The 17,221-nt window shown below is 40.5% G+C and overlaps 1 protein-coding gene across 2 annotated transcripts in view; it reads left to right on the top strand.

The window, feature by feature from the left end:
- AIG1 (androgen induced 1) overlaps positions 1–17,221 on the top strand; it is a 78,570-nt gene that overhangs the window by 32,989 nt on the left and 28,360 nt on the right. The window contains exon 4 of one of the 2 annotated variants that reach the window (XM_077925936.1): positions 9,578–9,730. The exons of the other annotated variant lie outside the window; for it this stretch is intronic. Within the exon in view, the coding sequence (XP_077782062.1) occupies positions 9,578–9,715 (138 nt within the window). The 3' untranslated portion in view covers positions 9,716–9,730. Of the gene's footprint in view, positions 1–9,577; positions 9,731–17,221 lie in introns of those variants that run through there. 2 annotated transcript variants of the gene reach the window in all.

The following is a 17,221-nucleotide window of genomic DNA, read 5'->3' as shown; positions in this document are numbered from 1 at the left end:
ATTTCAGATTATATAATGAAGGTCTGACATTTCACTTAGCCCAACAAGGCATACATTCTTGCAGTTTCATTAAGTTTCCTAATAAAATTGTCGCAGAGAGTAACTGATTTTTCAAAGAAATTTATCTCATTTTCCTGAATATTCTGAACTTAAAGGGAGCATGAATGTTTCACCATCCGAACTATAAAGCCATTAAAAAACAAAACTATTATGATAATATGTTTAGTACATATTATATCTGAGGCTTTGACTGAATCTAATTTGTTCTCGGTTATCTGATTGCTAGATAGTTGCATTAGTATATGCCTGAAATACTTGTTCGTGCATTCATGCTATCAGAGAGAAATGCAATGGCTTAAGTTTTAAATGGCAAGGATCCGAACATCTCACAACTAATTCCATTTCTTGAACAGCAACTGTCCTCTCACCCCAGTACCACATGGCAACACACTTTTGAAAATGGGCAGATTTCCAAAATGTATTCTTAATATGGCATATGAGCATTTGCTGTTAAAAGAAAACAAGTCAGAAACCACAGTCCATATGCCCAAGTCCTTAAGCACACCTAAAGTAATTATTTGGATGCCAACTGCCTAGAAGCAGTAATCAGTATTATTTATTGATAGCATGATGATGATATACTCCATGTGGCTACGTCCTAAGTACATAGCATATGAGACCAAGACTTGGTAAACAACGGCAGATTAACATGGGAGAAGATATGCATTAATCCCAGCATACATCTATAGTCTCCAGCCTTCTGCCTCAAAATAACCCTCTTCCTTTGTTGTAAAGAAATGAGGACTGCATCCCATTGTGATACAGCACAGGCATTGCATTAGCTCCCTCCTCCAAACCATGGTTTGCAAATTGGGAATGAGCCTCAGGAAGACATGCTCTGTCTTCTGGTTTCCCAGTGTAGTTTCGTCATCTTCTTGCAAATGCTCTGTTGTGGTTAAGCCAATGTTCCACTTCACTTGGATTTCTGAGCAAGAAATTAGAAATGTTGATATAAATAACATAAATCTTGAAGAAATCATACATATTAGACTGTTCTTTTGATCTATACCAGGCACCCCCAAACTCGGCCCTCCAGATGTTTTGGGACTATAACTCCCATCATCCCTAGCTAACAGGAACAGCGATCAGGGATGTTGGGAATTGTAGTCCCAAAACATCTGGAGGGCCGAGTTTGTGGATGCCTGATCTATACAGTCTGTCATTACTGAACACATCTCTGTCAGTCATTTGTATCTGACTGCCCTGAAAGAAAAAACCCCAAATGCTTCTCAGTGGTCATCTGCCGGGAGGAAAAAAATTAAGTGAAATTGCAAAGGTCACAAAGTCAGCAATAAAAGTTTGCTTCTACTTTGGAAAATACCCCCTTCCAAATAAGGCACCAGTGTTTGCTAGTCATTTCCCTAGCGCTGTGGCTGTGCCGTAATTGGCAATATAACAAATATTCACAGCTGTACAAATGATGTTGCTGGGATCACAACAGTAGCCATGGATACTTGCGTATTTTCATTTCTATATTAATGGGCAATTCATCCCCCCCCCCTGGAAATAGCATTACTGTATAAGAAAATACAATGACGCTCCAATAGAAGGCATTGTGAGTGTGAGAGTTGTTCATATGGAACTGTATTTTATGCAATTTGTGAGTTTTCACCTGTAGGCAAGAACAGCAGTGTGCCCAGTAAAATGGGGGCAAAGGGGAACCTTGAACATTTAAGACTGTTTGATTTGATAACTGTTACTAATACAGAAAAGGCTATTTTAGTTTTTTTGGCACCGAAGCAACCTATGATTGACATGTTTGGCTCCCTTTGTCCTTGAATGCCCTTATTTGTTATTTTTTAAATTTTTTTGCTAGATTGCCATTTCCCTATGTTTCCTTAGTATGCTCCCTTCTGGTTTTCTCCTTCGCTTTCAGGTGCTGCTTTGAAAGAGTATTCTGGCAATTTAAAAAAATAACACACACGTGTGTGTGTGTGTGTGTGTGTGTCTGTGTGTGTGTGTGTGTGTAAAATCTAGGTATGCAGTATCCGGTTCTTGCAGAAAACGGAAGGAAAAGTAGCCGAGATTTCCCATAATAGAAGACAAGCATGATCTAGTCAATCCCAGGAGAGAGAGAGAAATATTGTGGTTTTGTCGGATATACTTAGTTCATATTTCTGGATAGAGAGGTGGCCATGAGGCAAATAATAACTGTAACCATACTTGTTATATTCATCCATCCCCAGAGGATCCTCAGAGCACCAAATACTGTTACTTCAGGTATACCGAATGGGGCCATTGTTGTAAGAACCCAGACTCCATTTTTGTCGCTGGCCTCCTCCGCTGTTTCCTCAAATATCCTGCTATAGGGTCACCACTTGAACTTGTTATACCGGATATTGACTCCAATAACCTTTTCTTGTTCCTTTCTTATTTGCTCAAAGTATGAGCCCCCCCCAAAAAATCCATTTCTCTTCTCACCTTTCATTGGATGCTGCTTTACAGGGCTCTATCCTCTTATCTCCTTTCCCCCAAGCTGCCCACCCCACAAGTGGAGTGGAATGCATCCTGACAATTCTCCTCCTCCTCTCCAGTCTCCTGCTTCTCTCATCTTTCCTCTGTCGAGTTCTTCATGAAGCCTACGCCTTCCACACAGCACTTCTGCTTTATCTCTGCATGCTGAGAGGAGAGTGACCTCCGGCCTGACCTGATTTATTGCTCTGTCCTTCTGCAGAGACTTACACAGACATGGCAGCATTGCTGCTTCCTCCTCACAACAGCATGTAGGAATATTGTCATGTAGGAATATTGTAACTTGTCCTGAAAGATGAACCATCCAGGATCAAGGAGATGAAAAGTAATAACTGAATATTTCCTCATAAATCTTCCCACATAAATTATCCCACACCTAAAGGGTTAGATTCTGTATTTTCAACAAGCACACATAAAATAAAAAGTGGGAACTCAGTGTTTCACCTGCCAAACGGAATAAACTTGTGCTGTTGTGGGGGTTCTCCTGACCCTGCAAAGTGGATATGGGGGAGGTGTAAGGGGGCAGGGGAGCAGGAAAAAGGGACAAGCCCCATTACACTGGCAGGAGTCCTTGCACTGCTAGGGCACTGGATTAGTTGAATCTGGCCCTTATTTTCAATAGTTGCCTCATTTTTAACCATATGTTATCTATATAGCACAATTGCATACAAAATATCACGTAATTCACGAGCCCTCAGATATCTCAGGATGCAATTTGGTACACGCTTACTTATGAGTAAACCTTTTTGAACACCAGGGATTTCCTTTTGAGTAAGCATGCATTAAATTGTGCTGTCAGTGACCCACTCTAATACAATATGGGTGACATCCAGTGATGTCCACCCACTTGCCTAAAGAAATTTGCTTGTGCAACAGGATGTCCAGCACCTTTTCTCCCTGTTCTGGCTCCTGATGTGCCCCTCAGATCTGTTACAAAGGGTCCCTGAACCCTCCATTGCAAATTTTAAGGGTGCACAAGGGGCTGCAGAGGGGAGGAGATAAAGGAGAAGCCCTGTTGCACAACTAGAAGGCTGTTGTCACTACATCGGATCCCACCCTGTAATTTTTCTTTATTATCCCATGATTAATGTTTATCTTACTGCTGTGTTGATTTTTCATATACGGTCTGAATGTGGACAGTGATATTGTTCTGGGATTGGGCTTGGTCTGAATGAACTCCTGTTGTTCCGTGTTTCTTGGTTTCGGCAGAGCATGTTGACTGGGGCTGATGGGAGTTGGAGTCCAATGGTTTCTAGAGAGAGACAGGTTCACCAATCCTAACCTGAAGCCAGCCATATTCTTTTGGTATCTGAAACTCTCCCAAAATTTTCTGCCTTTTCGTGCCTAATGTCTTCTCCATCCCATCCACCTGCAGAAACATCCAGTTAGTGATGTTCTGGTCTCAACAATCCTGGATCCAGCCTCTTATGTTCACCTCAAATTGTTATTCATGTAGTTAATAGTCAATGATAATTAAAATGTTTTAACTAAAGTTTTATTACTCCGTAGTGTTGGAATAACTTACATTCTTTTGCGATTATATATCCTGAGTTGATGCTTTTGAACTCACTGTGAATAATCACAAACAAATGTGAACTGCTATACAGTGGTACCTCAGGTTAAGTATTTAATTCGTTCTGGAGGTCTGTTCTTAACCTGAAACTGTTTTTAACCTGAAACACCACTTTAGCTAATGGGGCCTCCCGCTGCCGCCGCGCCACCGGAGCATGATTTCTGTTCTCATCCTGAAGCAAAGTTCTTAACTTGAGGTAATATTTCTGGGTTAGCAGAGTCTGTAACTTGAAGCGTATGTAACCCGAAGCGTATGTAACCCGAGGTACCACTGTAGTTAGAAGAAGATGCAGTATGCTAAAAAAAAAAAAGTTTATCAGCTTAACCAACCACTTAACCAGATGAGAGTGTCTTAAGTCTCCCCTCCATCGCCTCCAACCTGTCATCTTGAAAATAAGACTAGTGACCAATAATTAAGCATGCCACTTAAGAATAGGATTCCCAGTAGTGAGGCTGTTCGAAGCTTGCTCAAACAGGAAATTGTGTGTTGTTGTTTTTTTAAAAAAATCCTAATATCAAATGTGCGAACAAACCAAATAAGTTTGACTATTGGTGGGGAAAGAGGAATGTTGCTGCGTTTGACTATTCTATCAGACATTTTGTGTATGTTTGCTGCTGTTGTCTTTTTAAGACGGCTTCAATGACAATATGATTATGAAGCTCCTGTTCCAAAGCCTTGCAGCAAGACCGGTCTGTTTGCTTTTCACATACAACCCCAAAAGTCACTTGCCTGCCAGTGATTGTGGCAATTGTTTGCTTTTAATAGTGAAAGACTGTCAAAACCTATGATGTGATGTAATGTGCAAAGGAGTTATTCACCCTCCAGTCAGAGAAAGCAGTGTTATCAGTGTCTGCTTTCACACTTCAAAATTAGACCTTTGCAATGTAATATGAAATATGTGACCACCTGTCCATACTTCCCAGACATCTTTTGCAGCTGCTGGTAGTCGGAAGAGCAGGGGGAGGAAGAGAATTTCCTCTGAGATAGTTGCTACTGAGAGTGGGTGGGTGGTTTTCATGCTTTCAGGCTCCCTTTTGCTACTCTTTCCAAAGTTCCAATAACACACTGCTTGTCTCATCGATTGTACTGACACTAACTCTTCCCATAAAGCTTTTATGTTTGTTTGTTTTTTTAAAAGTGATCATTTATGTTTTTACCTTTTTTCCCCTTAAAATCATTTACTGTACTTAAATTTTCTTGTCAATGTAAATGCATTAATTGCTTTGATTTGCCAGTTTGCATGCCCCACCTGTATAGCACCCACCTTTATTTCTCTCTAACACAACTGTTATGAGTTTGGGGGTGGGGGTAGCTGTATGCCAGGCTCTTCTAAACCCTGGATCCAGCAAGTGTTAAAATATAAGCCAGGCTAACCTCCTGATGAAGTGATCGCCTGGGTCATGGGCCATCAAGGAGAACAAAGCAAAGGGTTTTGTGTGAAACAGCAGATGGGTGCTCAATACATTGGTAGTTAGAAAGCCAGAGTTGAGAGTTAAAATTTAATGTGAGCCAGAAGAAATGCAGCAAACTGGGGGAGGGGGAGAGAGCGCACAATGTTTGATTTCTGTTTGAATTGAAGGTTGCAGTTATGGGAGAAGCAATACCCTTTTTGGGTGTTGATGCTGTAAGCCACTGTATTGCAGGCTCAGATTGTATAAATGTGTAAATAAACCATATATCATAAAGACACCACAGTCTCCACTGTGTGTCATTCCAGAAGGAAACATGAACCCTGAGTCTGCACCTGGACTCCCTGGAATCTCATGCCACTTAGAGATTGGGGTGACATGCAGCAATACATTGATAGTTCTTTATGGAAGTGAAAAGCAGTATGTAAGTTTCCTAAATGTACTACAGGAACCTCTCTTTCTTTGGCTGAAACTAGAGTAAGGCCCAGCTTGTATCTTTTCATGTATTGAATCATTAAGGTCCAGTCAAACCACACTGTCATCAAACTCATATTGCAGAGGTGTATTGAGCATAATCAAAGCAAGCTCCCCCCTCCCCCCCAACTGCTCCGGAAAAATGTGTAATTTGTCTAATAAACTTTGTTTCAAAGGATACGAATTTTTGTCAGAAGCTGGGTGCGAACATTGATGGAATGACTGAGACAGCAGGAGGATCAGAGGCAAGAGAGCAGCTGTGGCCTTGAAATGAAGATTCAGTATTATCTAGTCTTAGATCTGAATCAAAGAGAAGGCATTGGATAACAGAAATGATTGAATGTAATGTCAGGAAGCAGGAGCTGGAATTGTTCCGAGGCCTCCACCGATCAGGGTTTTGTTTTGTTTTGTTCCCAGGCTGTTCCAAGGAGGGTTTCAGAACTGAGGAGTTGTTTTAATTTTTTCCATCTTTCCCTTCTTTGATGGAGCTCAGAACAATGTTTTTACCTCACAACGAGTTTGTGTGGCATATCGGTTTACCCAAGGCCTCCCAGCTTTACTTGCTATCGTCCTCTTAGCCAAGAGTATTCAGTTGCCATGTCAATGGACCACCAAGCTGATGCTAAATGCCAAGTTGCTGAATGGGAAGACATCTGCAGAACTCCCTCCTGAACCACACTGCTAATAGTCTGTGTTATTAAACTTTGTTGCCCGAGACAGCTGGCATTAGTCTACTTCCAGTTCTGTCTTAGATTCTTTGCACAACCGAAGCAGCGTGGTTCAGGCAGTGGTGTGGCTGTAGCTTGTAAGAGTTCAATTTTCCTTTTCAGAGAGTGGGATGAGGGAAATGCAACCTTGTTCCTGCTTCTTGATCTCTCTGTGGCTTTCGATATCATGGATGATGGTAGCCTCCTGGACCAGCTGATTTTAAAGCCTACTCCATGGGCTAATCTTCTGCCACCATTGTGCTTGCAAATGGAGATGTTGTGTGTGGTGGGGCGCTTATTACACTGTGTTGTTACCCACAATAATATGTTTTGTGAAGCACTTTAATGATGAAATGACTAAGATCCACTCCAGCTTTGATCCTGCTTAAGGTGCAATTCATTCCTTATTTTGCCACCTATGGGTATGGGCAAAGTGCTTGGGTTTTTCCGTCTGTCCTTGTTTGACATTAAGCTTTCATGTAAAATATTTATTTGTTTACTTTTTGCTTTGTACATTTTAAAAATTTGATATTTCAGCTATTGTGCCAGCTGCACCCTCTTCTGAGGAAAGAAAATCTGGCCACAGTTAATCATGTCTTGGCAATGAGCTTTCCATGAGGCTGCCTTTAATAAGTATTTGGAAAGTACAAATGATCCAGGACATGGCGACCAGGTTTTTCAATCTGAATTTCCATGGGAATTTCCATACTGAGTGCATTAAACCTGTGCTTAAAGAATTTTACTGGCTTCCAGCTGGTTTTTAAGCACCAGTTCTGGTGTTGACTTCAAAGCTCTAAGTATCCCTGACACCAGGATAAGAAAAGGTTCGGCTCCACTCATATGGTCCTCCTTATGTGCTGAAATCACTCTTGAAGGCTATGCTCCTGCTATCAGAAGTAAAGCCAGTTGCAATCAAGGACAGGGACTTTTCTGTAATGGCTCCCAGCCATTGGAATATCCTTCCCAGAGAAGTTGGCTACCCCCACTTTTCTTTTAGATGGCAAGTGAAAACAATTTTGTTTTGATGTAATTATGGAGAAGATGATAAAAAGCTTTAAGAAGTTGTATGCTGCTTTGTAGTCTTGATAGTGATTGATCTTTTTTATTATTATTCTTTAGAGGGAGAGTTCTTCCCACAGCAGCACCTTTTTTATATACATATGGGGAATTCTCAGGTATCTCCCCTCTAAATACACTTGAGAGCATTTGTTGGAACCTTAGTTCAACAAATGCCCTATGCAGCTGCGGGAAAGTCAGTGTCTCAAGGTAATGGGACCTTGAGTGGTTGATCTTGATTTGAGAGTACCAAATAGAATAATGGGTATATATATGTGTGTGTTCATTGTCAGGATAACCTTCTAAACAGTAGTCCAATTTACTTGAATTTCAGGTTAGCCAACATGTTGGGTCATTAACATGACACAAATTATAGCATATTCATTTAGGACATCCGCTTGTCTATGGCCAAATGGCCACACCTTTTGAAACAGCTACCTAATTTTGCTACCAATCTTTGCAACATGTGGGTTTCTGTTTCAATGTATTTGTTGATTTGATGCAGCCACAATTTTACAGTGCCAACCAGCCATAGTTCCTTATCGAGTCGGAGTGTTTTCTGTTTTCCTCCATTCATAGCATAGTTCTGCTCATCAGTAGCAATATGCATACTTCCCATTAATAAACCATCACCAATTGGCTAAACAATTATTGGAGGAATTTTTTTTTTCCTGTTACAGAAATTTACTTTGATTTTAAAACCTGTGTTGCAAGGGGGAAGGGTGGACTGATATGAAAAGATTCACTCATCTTTTCCTGAACTGGTTGAATGGCTGGTATTTCTGCTGGCCTCTGAAGTATTTTACCAATCAGAATCTGGAACAAAGTTCTAAAGCAGTTTCCAAGTCTCCCTGCTGAATTTGGATACATTGCTGGGCCTTGCTCTGTAGCTCATCCTTAACAACTGACAAAATATTTACTCTGCTCAGTACAGAAAAGGGTAACTTTTTCCAAAATATTATACAAGGTTGGAGTCAGAAAACAGACAATGAAGTTTAAAAAGAGAGAGAGAGTTTGGATTTATGCACCAAGCAATTTTGTTGAATGGTTTTCCAGAGAGCAGTAAGACCAGGGAATCGGCAAATAATTTTGCCCTGTATTAACAATTCCATACAATATTACAGGGAGATGGAGAAAGAATACCATAGTGAAGTGAAAAAATATATGCCAGATACTATTTGATATAAGCAGCTGAGTTTTGATACTCTATATGTGTGTTCTATGAATGCAGAGCTACACAATGCAACTCAAACAAGAGGAGTGGTTGACTCATTACTCTGCTTTTAAAATCTTAACAAATACTTTGCACTACTAACTTTGGGGGTATGAGCACAAGAAAAGAGGTTCTATTCTAACTACGCAAATAGCTAGTAGTTCAGCTTCACACTTGTACTGAAAAAGATCAAATTGAATTATGTCATTTAGCTGATTGCAACTGGTATAGTCTGGTGGAACTAGCAGTCAAGAATTCCCAGCTCACTGAATCTCACTTCACTTAATTGACTAAATTACTGTAGGCAAGCCCCTCTCTCTTATCCTCAGCCCAGCTTCAGCAGTACAGTGGTGCCTCGCAAGACGAAATTAATTCGTTCTGCGAGGTTTTTCGTCTTGCGAAGCACGGTTTCCTGGGTATTAACGGTTTTAAGAAAAAGGAAACAAACTTGCAAGACGTTTTCGTCTTGCGAAGCAAGCCCATAGGGAAATTCGTCTTGCGAAGCAACTCTAAAAACGAAAAACTCTTTCGTCTTGCGAGTTTTTCGTCTTGCGAGGCATTCGTCTTGCGAGGTACCACTGTATGGGGATAATAATACTGACCTACCTTGCAGGGTTGGTGTAAGGATTACAACAAGATTATGAATGTGAGGGACGCAAGAAGAGCCGTGCTGGATCAGGCCAAAGTCCAGCTTCTTGCTTCCCACAGTGGCCAACCAGATGCCTCCAGGAAGCCCACAAGCAGGTCGTAAAGGTAATAGCCTTCTCCTGCTGTTGCTCCTCAGCTACTGATATGCAGTTTGTGTCCATAGAGCCAGTATGACAAATAGCCTCTGGTAGATCTGTGCTGCATGATTTTTTCTAACCCTTCTTAAATGTAATCTAAGCTAGTGGCCATTGCTGCATCTTGTGGCAGTGAAGGCCATAAATTAATTGTGTTCAGGGTGAACCAGTACTTTCTTTTGTCTGTCATAAATTTACGACCAGACCCTGGACTCTGATATTACATGAGCAATTGAAAAGCTTCTCTCTACCAACGTAAACCATGTATGATCTTATGTCCTGTCATTTTAGCCTTAGTAATTGTGGTTTGTTTCTTAATTTAAAAGCTCCACACACATAAAAGTTTTTTATTAGCACGAAGGTGTTCCAACTCCCCAACGATTTTGGTCTCTGCACCTTGTACGAATCGACAATATCATATTTGGGGTGGGGGCTTCCAGAACTGTACACAGCATTTCAAATGTGGCTGTATCATAGATTTGTTTAAGGGTATTGCCAACCTGGCAGTTTTTATTTTCAGTATCTTTTCCGTAGAGTTTAATCTGGCCTTTTCACAGTGCTGCTCATTGAATTGAAGTCATTGAGCTAGTCACCATGAACCCCAGATCAGACCCCTGGTTAGCCACTTCTACTTCAAATCACATAAAGGTATGCATGTAGTTATAATTTATTTATTTTTGGTCAGTGTGTGCATTACTTTAACACATATTTACATTGAACCTCATTTACTATTCTGATATCCAGTCACCCAGTCTTGAGAATCTTTTTGGAGTCCTTCACCACAATGTAAAATCTGATATCATCTGCAACCTTGGTTACTTCACTTGTGACCTCTAACTCCAGATTATTTATGAAGAAGTTAAATGTCGCTGGTCCCAATACAGTATTTTAGGGGCTCCCTCTTCTTACTTCTCTCCATTGCACAGACTATCCATTTCCTCCTAGACTCTGCTTCTGGTTGTTTTACTAAACCCATAAGAGAATGCATTCTCTTACCCAATATCTTTGATGAGACATTTCCCCAAATGATTTCTGGAAGTCAGCTATACAAACTTCTTTTACTAGATCATTATGCAGTAGTTGAACACCTGGGCACACTCTTCAAATGCCAAGCACTGTTTTAGGTAAAAGCAAAAAATACCCTTAACAAGTTCTTCTTCAAACTCATGTGCATTTAGTAGTTACTCTTTTAAACATAGCTTCCTTGTCTTTTGTTGTTGTTCTAGTGGGGGTGAGCAAAGGAGAATCTCTATAGAAATAATAAGACTATATTTCATTATATTCTTCAAAATTATTCACTATTAGTTAGCTATATATAGTTTTCATAGAAGTACCCCCCAAAAAACCAGCCCCATAAAAGTTCTGAAATAACAAGCAGTTATTCAAGTCATATGAATCACAGCCAAATGTTGTTAGTTTTTGGTTGTTGTGTGCGGAGTGCGGTTTGTTTGTTTTTTAGTTAATGGTTTTTTGGCAAAAGGTACTCATAGTTATCATTGCATTTCTATGCATTGATGTCATGTAATACTGTCTTTCTCCTTGATTCATTAAAAAATAAACGTCTTCCTTGTTGCGCTAAGAGACTAAATAAATGTCTGGCAAGGTTTGTGTAGAGATTGAGGATGCTTCTTAAAAATAAAATGCTAATGTGAGTGATGTAATTTGTGGCTTTGAATGACTGCACACTGTCTGCAAAGCAGTGCAGCATGCCTTCAGCATCTTGCCTCAGCCGATAAAAAGATGAAGAAGCTGCTTGCTAAGGATCCAGATCAAAGCTACTGATAATGGCAGGCCTAAACAATAAAACAGTGTTTATACAGTGGTACCTCGGGTTAAGAACTTAATTCGTTCTGGAGGTCCGTTCTTAACCTGAAACTGTTCTTAACCCGAGGTACCTCTTTAGCTAATGGGGCCTCCCGCTGCCGCCGCCGCGCGATTTCTGTTCTCATCCTGAAGCAAAGTTCTTAACCTGAGGTACTATTTCTGGGTTAGCGGAGTCTGTAACCTGAAGCATTTGTAACCTGAAGCACCTGTAACCCGAGGTACCACTGTATGGATGATGCAGGCAGTGGCTGAAACCAAAAGATTAAGAGATATGAAAAGCAGATAAATTTCTGCCATATTTCTCGCACCAACGCCTGCCTCTTCCTCCCATTTTGAAGTGACAGAAAGGGAATATGAGCAACCAACACAGCTCAGGTTATTATTATTTTTACTTTTTTATTGAACTTACCAGTTGTTGTTTTTACAAAAAGTAACTCAAAGTGACTTACAAAATAATACAGAGAATAAAAGCAGCATAAAGCTAAAATGGAATACAAACCTTAAAAGCAGGTCTAACATATCTCACCCACTGAAAAGGCCAGATATGCCTAAAACACTCCAAATTAAGGGCAGAAAACCTGACTAAAAAGAATGGTTTTTGCATGGTGCCTAAAGATGGCTAGTAATTGTGCCAGGCATACATCCCTAGGGAGAGCGTTCATAAGCAGCAAGCCAATTCTGAAAAGGCTCTTCTTGAGTCACAACCCTCCTCCTCTCCTGGATCTGGAGCACATGGAGAAAAGCCTTAGATGCTAACCACAGGATTGGTTCATGTGCGGAGAGGTGGTGCTTGAGGTATTGGGGTTCTGAGCCACATAAAACTTTATATGTCAGAAGCAGCATTGAATTGAGCCCAGAAACCAATTGGTAGCCACTGCAGTCATGACAGAATTTGTTTTATATATTTGGGCCATCTTGCCCTAGTCAGTAATCTGGCCACTGAATTCTGCAACAAGCCTTGTGTATTGTAAACCACTGATGTTTTAATATTCAGTAAAGCAGAATGTTTGTATATGTGGGATTTAACAACTGAGGAATATTTTCCTCACTGAGTATATTTGTTTTATTTATTTTTTAATAAAATGAGATGTTTTCTCCCATAGCATAAACATTCTTTCATTTCTTGTGGAATACAGTCTTCAGGCAGAATCTGCTGGATAGTTCTAATGTCATGAAGCATTCTGAGTAGCTCAAAAGGATGCATGGTCCTGCTCTTGCATTTTTTATTTTTAAGTAAATTATTTTTTGCTAATCGTAATAGCATATACAAAATACTCCAGAACAGCATGACGGCATCGATAAATTCAACCTAACTCAACAGCTTGCCTTTGAGAGATAAGAAGGTAAGGGGGGGGAGCCCCAAATAAAAATAAAATAATGAGATTAAAAGAAAACGGGAACAAATGAGTAAGAGTACTAACATACTAAGTTGGTTCAAGTTCAAATTTCAAATCATCATAAAATAAATGTCTGTCTGCACCAATTTCCCATATTGCTCATGGTATTTTATAAATAATAATAGGACATATAGTTTGGCAATAATAAATGCTTGTATTTGTGTTCATTAAGGTGGGCTACTCGTTAAAGAACTAAGCAACTAGTCTGAAGTTTGTTAGCTTTGAAAACTGATAAAATTATTTGCTTTTAATCCCATGTATAGTGCAGTTTGCACCACCACCCTGCTTTTTTAGCTATCTTTGCCTAATTTGTTATTTAACCTATCCCGGGTTCTTTCCGCTTGCTGAGAACCTTCCTGGAATCTCTACTCTTGGACCATATGTTACCTATCTATGCCAGCCATAACTGAACAAATGCTGGTGGTGAGGCTCTGGCAACTTGTTGCTGATTTGTATGAACCAAATTGTGGTTTCAAAACGTCTATTGTCATGTGGTGAGCTGCCAAGTTGTGCATCCCTGACAATTTTTCTAGTATGGCCACCAGCCAGTTTGGGTTGTATCACACACATGCTGATAGGTTTTGCAACCTTTATGTTAGTGCTTGTTGTCTCTTCCTTATCAGTGTTCACGCAAAACTAAGATTCGTGATGAACAGGAATATGAGGATATCTGTAATGTGGGACGTTGTTCCACATGCTCTGTATATTCAAGTTCACTTAATAAGGAATTACAATGATACAGCAATTTTCAATTTAACTTATCAGATAAAGTAACCAATGAGCAATTCTTTCCTGCCATGTGCAATCTCTGTACATGTCCCCCGAGAACTCCTAGGTACAGTACTTGTATGTAGATGCATTATTTTTTTCTTTCTGTGAAATGTTGGAGGGTATGAGGGTATCTTTTTGCTTATGTTTTCCAGCATAAATATCAATGAATAGTAATTTTAAAAGGGAGTGGTCCTATTTCCCCCCCCCCCCCAATAGCTACATGCACTTATTACTAGCATCTTTTTTCTAACCTTCATAAAAATATTCTTCATTAAAGGAAATGTAGTCATTCCACTGTGCTAATTGGAATCAATTTTCCCCCTGTGTACTGCCTTACCTATGCTTGGTATAGCAAGGTCCACTGTCAGCATAAAAGCTTGACCTAGACTGGTTCCAGAAGTCCTCGTCACCTGACACTAATTCACCTTCATCCTTCTGTCACCCACTCAGAAAAGAAGAGTGGAATACAGGTTTTGGAACAACTTGGAACTTTTTGCGGTGACTCTGTTCTGGTGCCTTGCAGCGTGAGTGCTGTTATAAATAATGAATTGTGAATCTTCAGCTTAATCCCACCGAGAAGACCACAGGGCTGCCAAATGTTCCACTTACTGTACAAGCAGAGCAAAGCAGTTCTATATTTGGATATTTATAAATATAGACCCAAATTAAAATCAAATCATTTCCACCTTTCCTGCTGTCGTCAACAGTATAACCTGTGTGACTAGTTATTGTGTTTTGTTTTCAAGGAAAGTTGCTCCAAGGATCACTGGACGTTCTCATTACTATCTTCCTCTCTTCTAGAGGACCATCTCTGGAAAGCAGCCATCGTGGGAGAAGGCAGAGATTGTTCAGTTAATGTGGGGACAGTTGATTGTGTATTAATCATATAGTACATTTTATATCATCTGGTGCACTTAAGGCAGGCCTGTATTACAGACCAACACCATTATTCCCATAGTGCAGATGAGGGCCTAAGGCAATAGTAGCTTGCCTAAGTCCACCTGATGTATTTTTGACCGAAGTCATATTTTTATTGGGCACCTTTTTAGCCAATATGCCCATTGAAGATAAAAAACCACTTCACAGCTTGTCCCACCAGTGGTACAGTTATCAGCAGTTTAGCTTCTGTGAAAAACAGTGGTCTGGTAGCAAGACCTAGGCAGACAAAAAGAATGTAAGTTTAAGAAACTGCATTTTACATACATGAATTGCTTTGTGTCTGACTTAGGGACATTTGCAACAAAAACAGTCTGTGAAAATACAACCATATCTAAATAATGTGTGTATGCATATGTGTGTAGATTGGTCTGTATCTCCAAATGCCAGTGTTCTACTCTCTTTCAATTATACTATTTTATAATACAGCGGTACCTCGGGTTACATGCACTTCAGGTTACATACGCTTCAGGTTACAGACTCCGCTAACCTAGAAACAGTACCTCGGGTTAAGAACTTTGCTTCAGGATGAGAACAGAAATCATGCTCCAGTGGCACGGCAGCAGCAGGAGGCCCCATTAGCTAAAGTGGTGCTTCAGGTTAAGAACAGTTTCAGGTTAAGAACGGACCTCCAGAACGAATTAAGTACTTAAGCTGAGGTACCACTGTACTTAGCTCATTGTTAAGTGGTTAAGGCTTTCCACAAAGAGTTTGTGACTGGGATGGAGCAATGATTGGAAACCATCTGTAACTGCCCATGCACACAAGTGGCTTAAATTGATCTGCAAGGTGAATATGAATAATGCAATTGACTAGAATTTCCCAATTGTTTGGCACCCCAAGCAGAAACCTCCTCTGGTAGGTCTATTCCAGATTAGCCCTATTTGGCCATTCTTTTCTTGAAAGCCAAAGCATTTGGGGTTTCGTACTTAAACAAGCCCTTCAGACAGCAAGCAGATTGTAATAGTTAGAAAATCGGGATTGGCTGCTGCTTCCCCCTCTTGCGAATGAGAAATACCACTCTACTTTCTGCATTTTAATATGCTACTTTTTCTCACTCTTGCTCTTAAATGCCAGTTCTTGACTTTTGCCTCCGTAAAGATGTCTGTTCTCTGCTGAGGGCTTCCATCGTTCTTGCCCTTGTTAGGTGCATATATGAGAGAGGCCAGCATAAAAGGCTGTCACTGTGTTGTGTTACTAACTTGCCAGTGATTTATGCACTTCTCTACCATCTTGCCCTTCCTGAGTCTGCTGCACGGTCTGTAGGACATATCTCAAGCCAAGCCAAATTGGCAGCCATAAATTTCCATCTCTGCTGTGCCCAGCAGCAGTAGGCATCCGTTCGCTGTGGCATCCTTGGGCCATCTGCTCCAGGTTGTATCCCTTCCACATAGCGCTTTTTAGGGCACTATGGATGCAGAGGGTGGGGGAAATAGATGAGACTGATGAGTGCCAAATAATGCAATTCATTTTGCATAAGCACCTCAACTTTTGGCATGACATTTTTGGTAACAATATTAGAAAAGGATATATAATGCTTTCTATTATAATTATTTTACATTCTACAATTACTCAACATTTATCTGATTACAAGTGTAGGGTTAATAGACATAAATAGACATTACTTCACTGATCTATTATTGGCTAAGGAAGGAGAAAGTGTCCAGTTCATATGTATAAGCTGTTGATTATCTCAAGGGTCAAAAACAGTTCTCAAAATGGAGTTTGTTGTGGCAGCTGCTGCTTTGTCAAAACAGTTCTCTTAATTTGGGGCTGGAATGGAAGAGTGAAAGAGAAATACTGCTTTTATTTTATTTCTCTGTGCAATTGTCAAGCTTTTGTGGATATTATTATTGTTGTTGTTGTTATTGTTATTATTTTATTTATACCCCACCCATCTGGCTGGGTTTTCCCAGCCACTCTGGGCAGCTTACAGCACATCTAAAAACATAAAACATCAAGTGTTAAAAACCTCCCAATACAGGGCTGCCTTCAGGTGTCTTCTAAAAGTTGTGTAATTCTTTGTCTCCTTGACATCTGAAGGGAAGATGTTCCACAGAGAGGGTGCCACTACCTAGAAGGCCCTATTTGCAGATAGGAAGCATCTACTCTGAACTGAGCCAGGCTCAGAGCAAGGGCTTTTGCAAATCTGAGAGGTCAGTGTGGTGTAGTAGTTAGAGCCGGATGGGAGCCTCCAGCCCATGGTCTCAGTAAGGCCCACCAGGGGCCCTAATGTGTCCCACAAAGGCATTTCCTGCAGTCATGCCCTTCTATTCCTGGCATCGTGTGCTGTCAGGTGTGGGGCAGTTAAAGCTCCAGCTGTAAAAGTAAAATCAGGAACCTTCAGGTATGCTTCCAGTGATGTTTGGCAAGCTGAGCTCGTAGCCATTAACATTTAAATTTGGCACCAAACACAAGGCCAACTGGGGTTGCTTCCATTCAGGAGCTCCTAGTAGGAGTGGTACAGAACTTAAAGGAAGCTCTTCAACCCTGTTTTTAGAGTTTGACTTACAATCTGAAAAGGTGTACTAAACTATCTAGCAGTCT

Source organism: Podarcis muralis, chromosome 3 (genome assembly GCF_964188315.1).
Source record: "Podarcis muralis chromosome 3, rPodMur119.hap1.1, whole genome shotgun sequence".
NCBI lineage: Eukaryota > Metazoa > Chordata > Lepidosauria > Squamata > Lacertidae > Podarcis > Podarcis muralis.
This window is presented reverse-complemented; position numbering and strand designations above follow the sequence as displayed.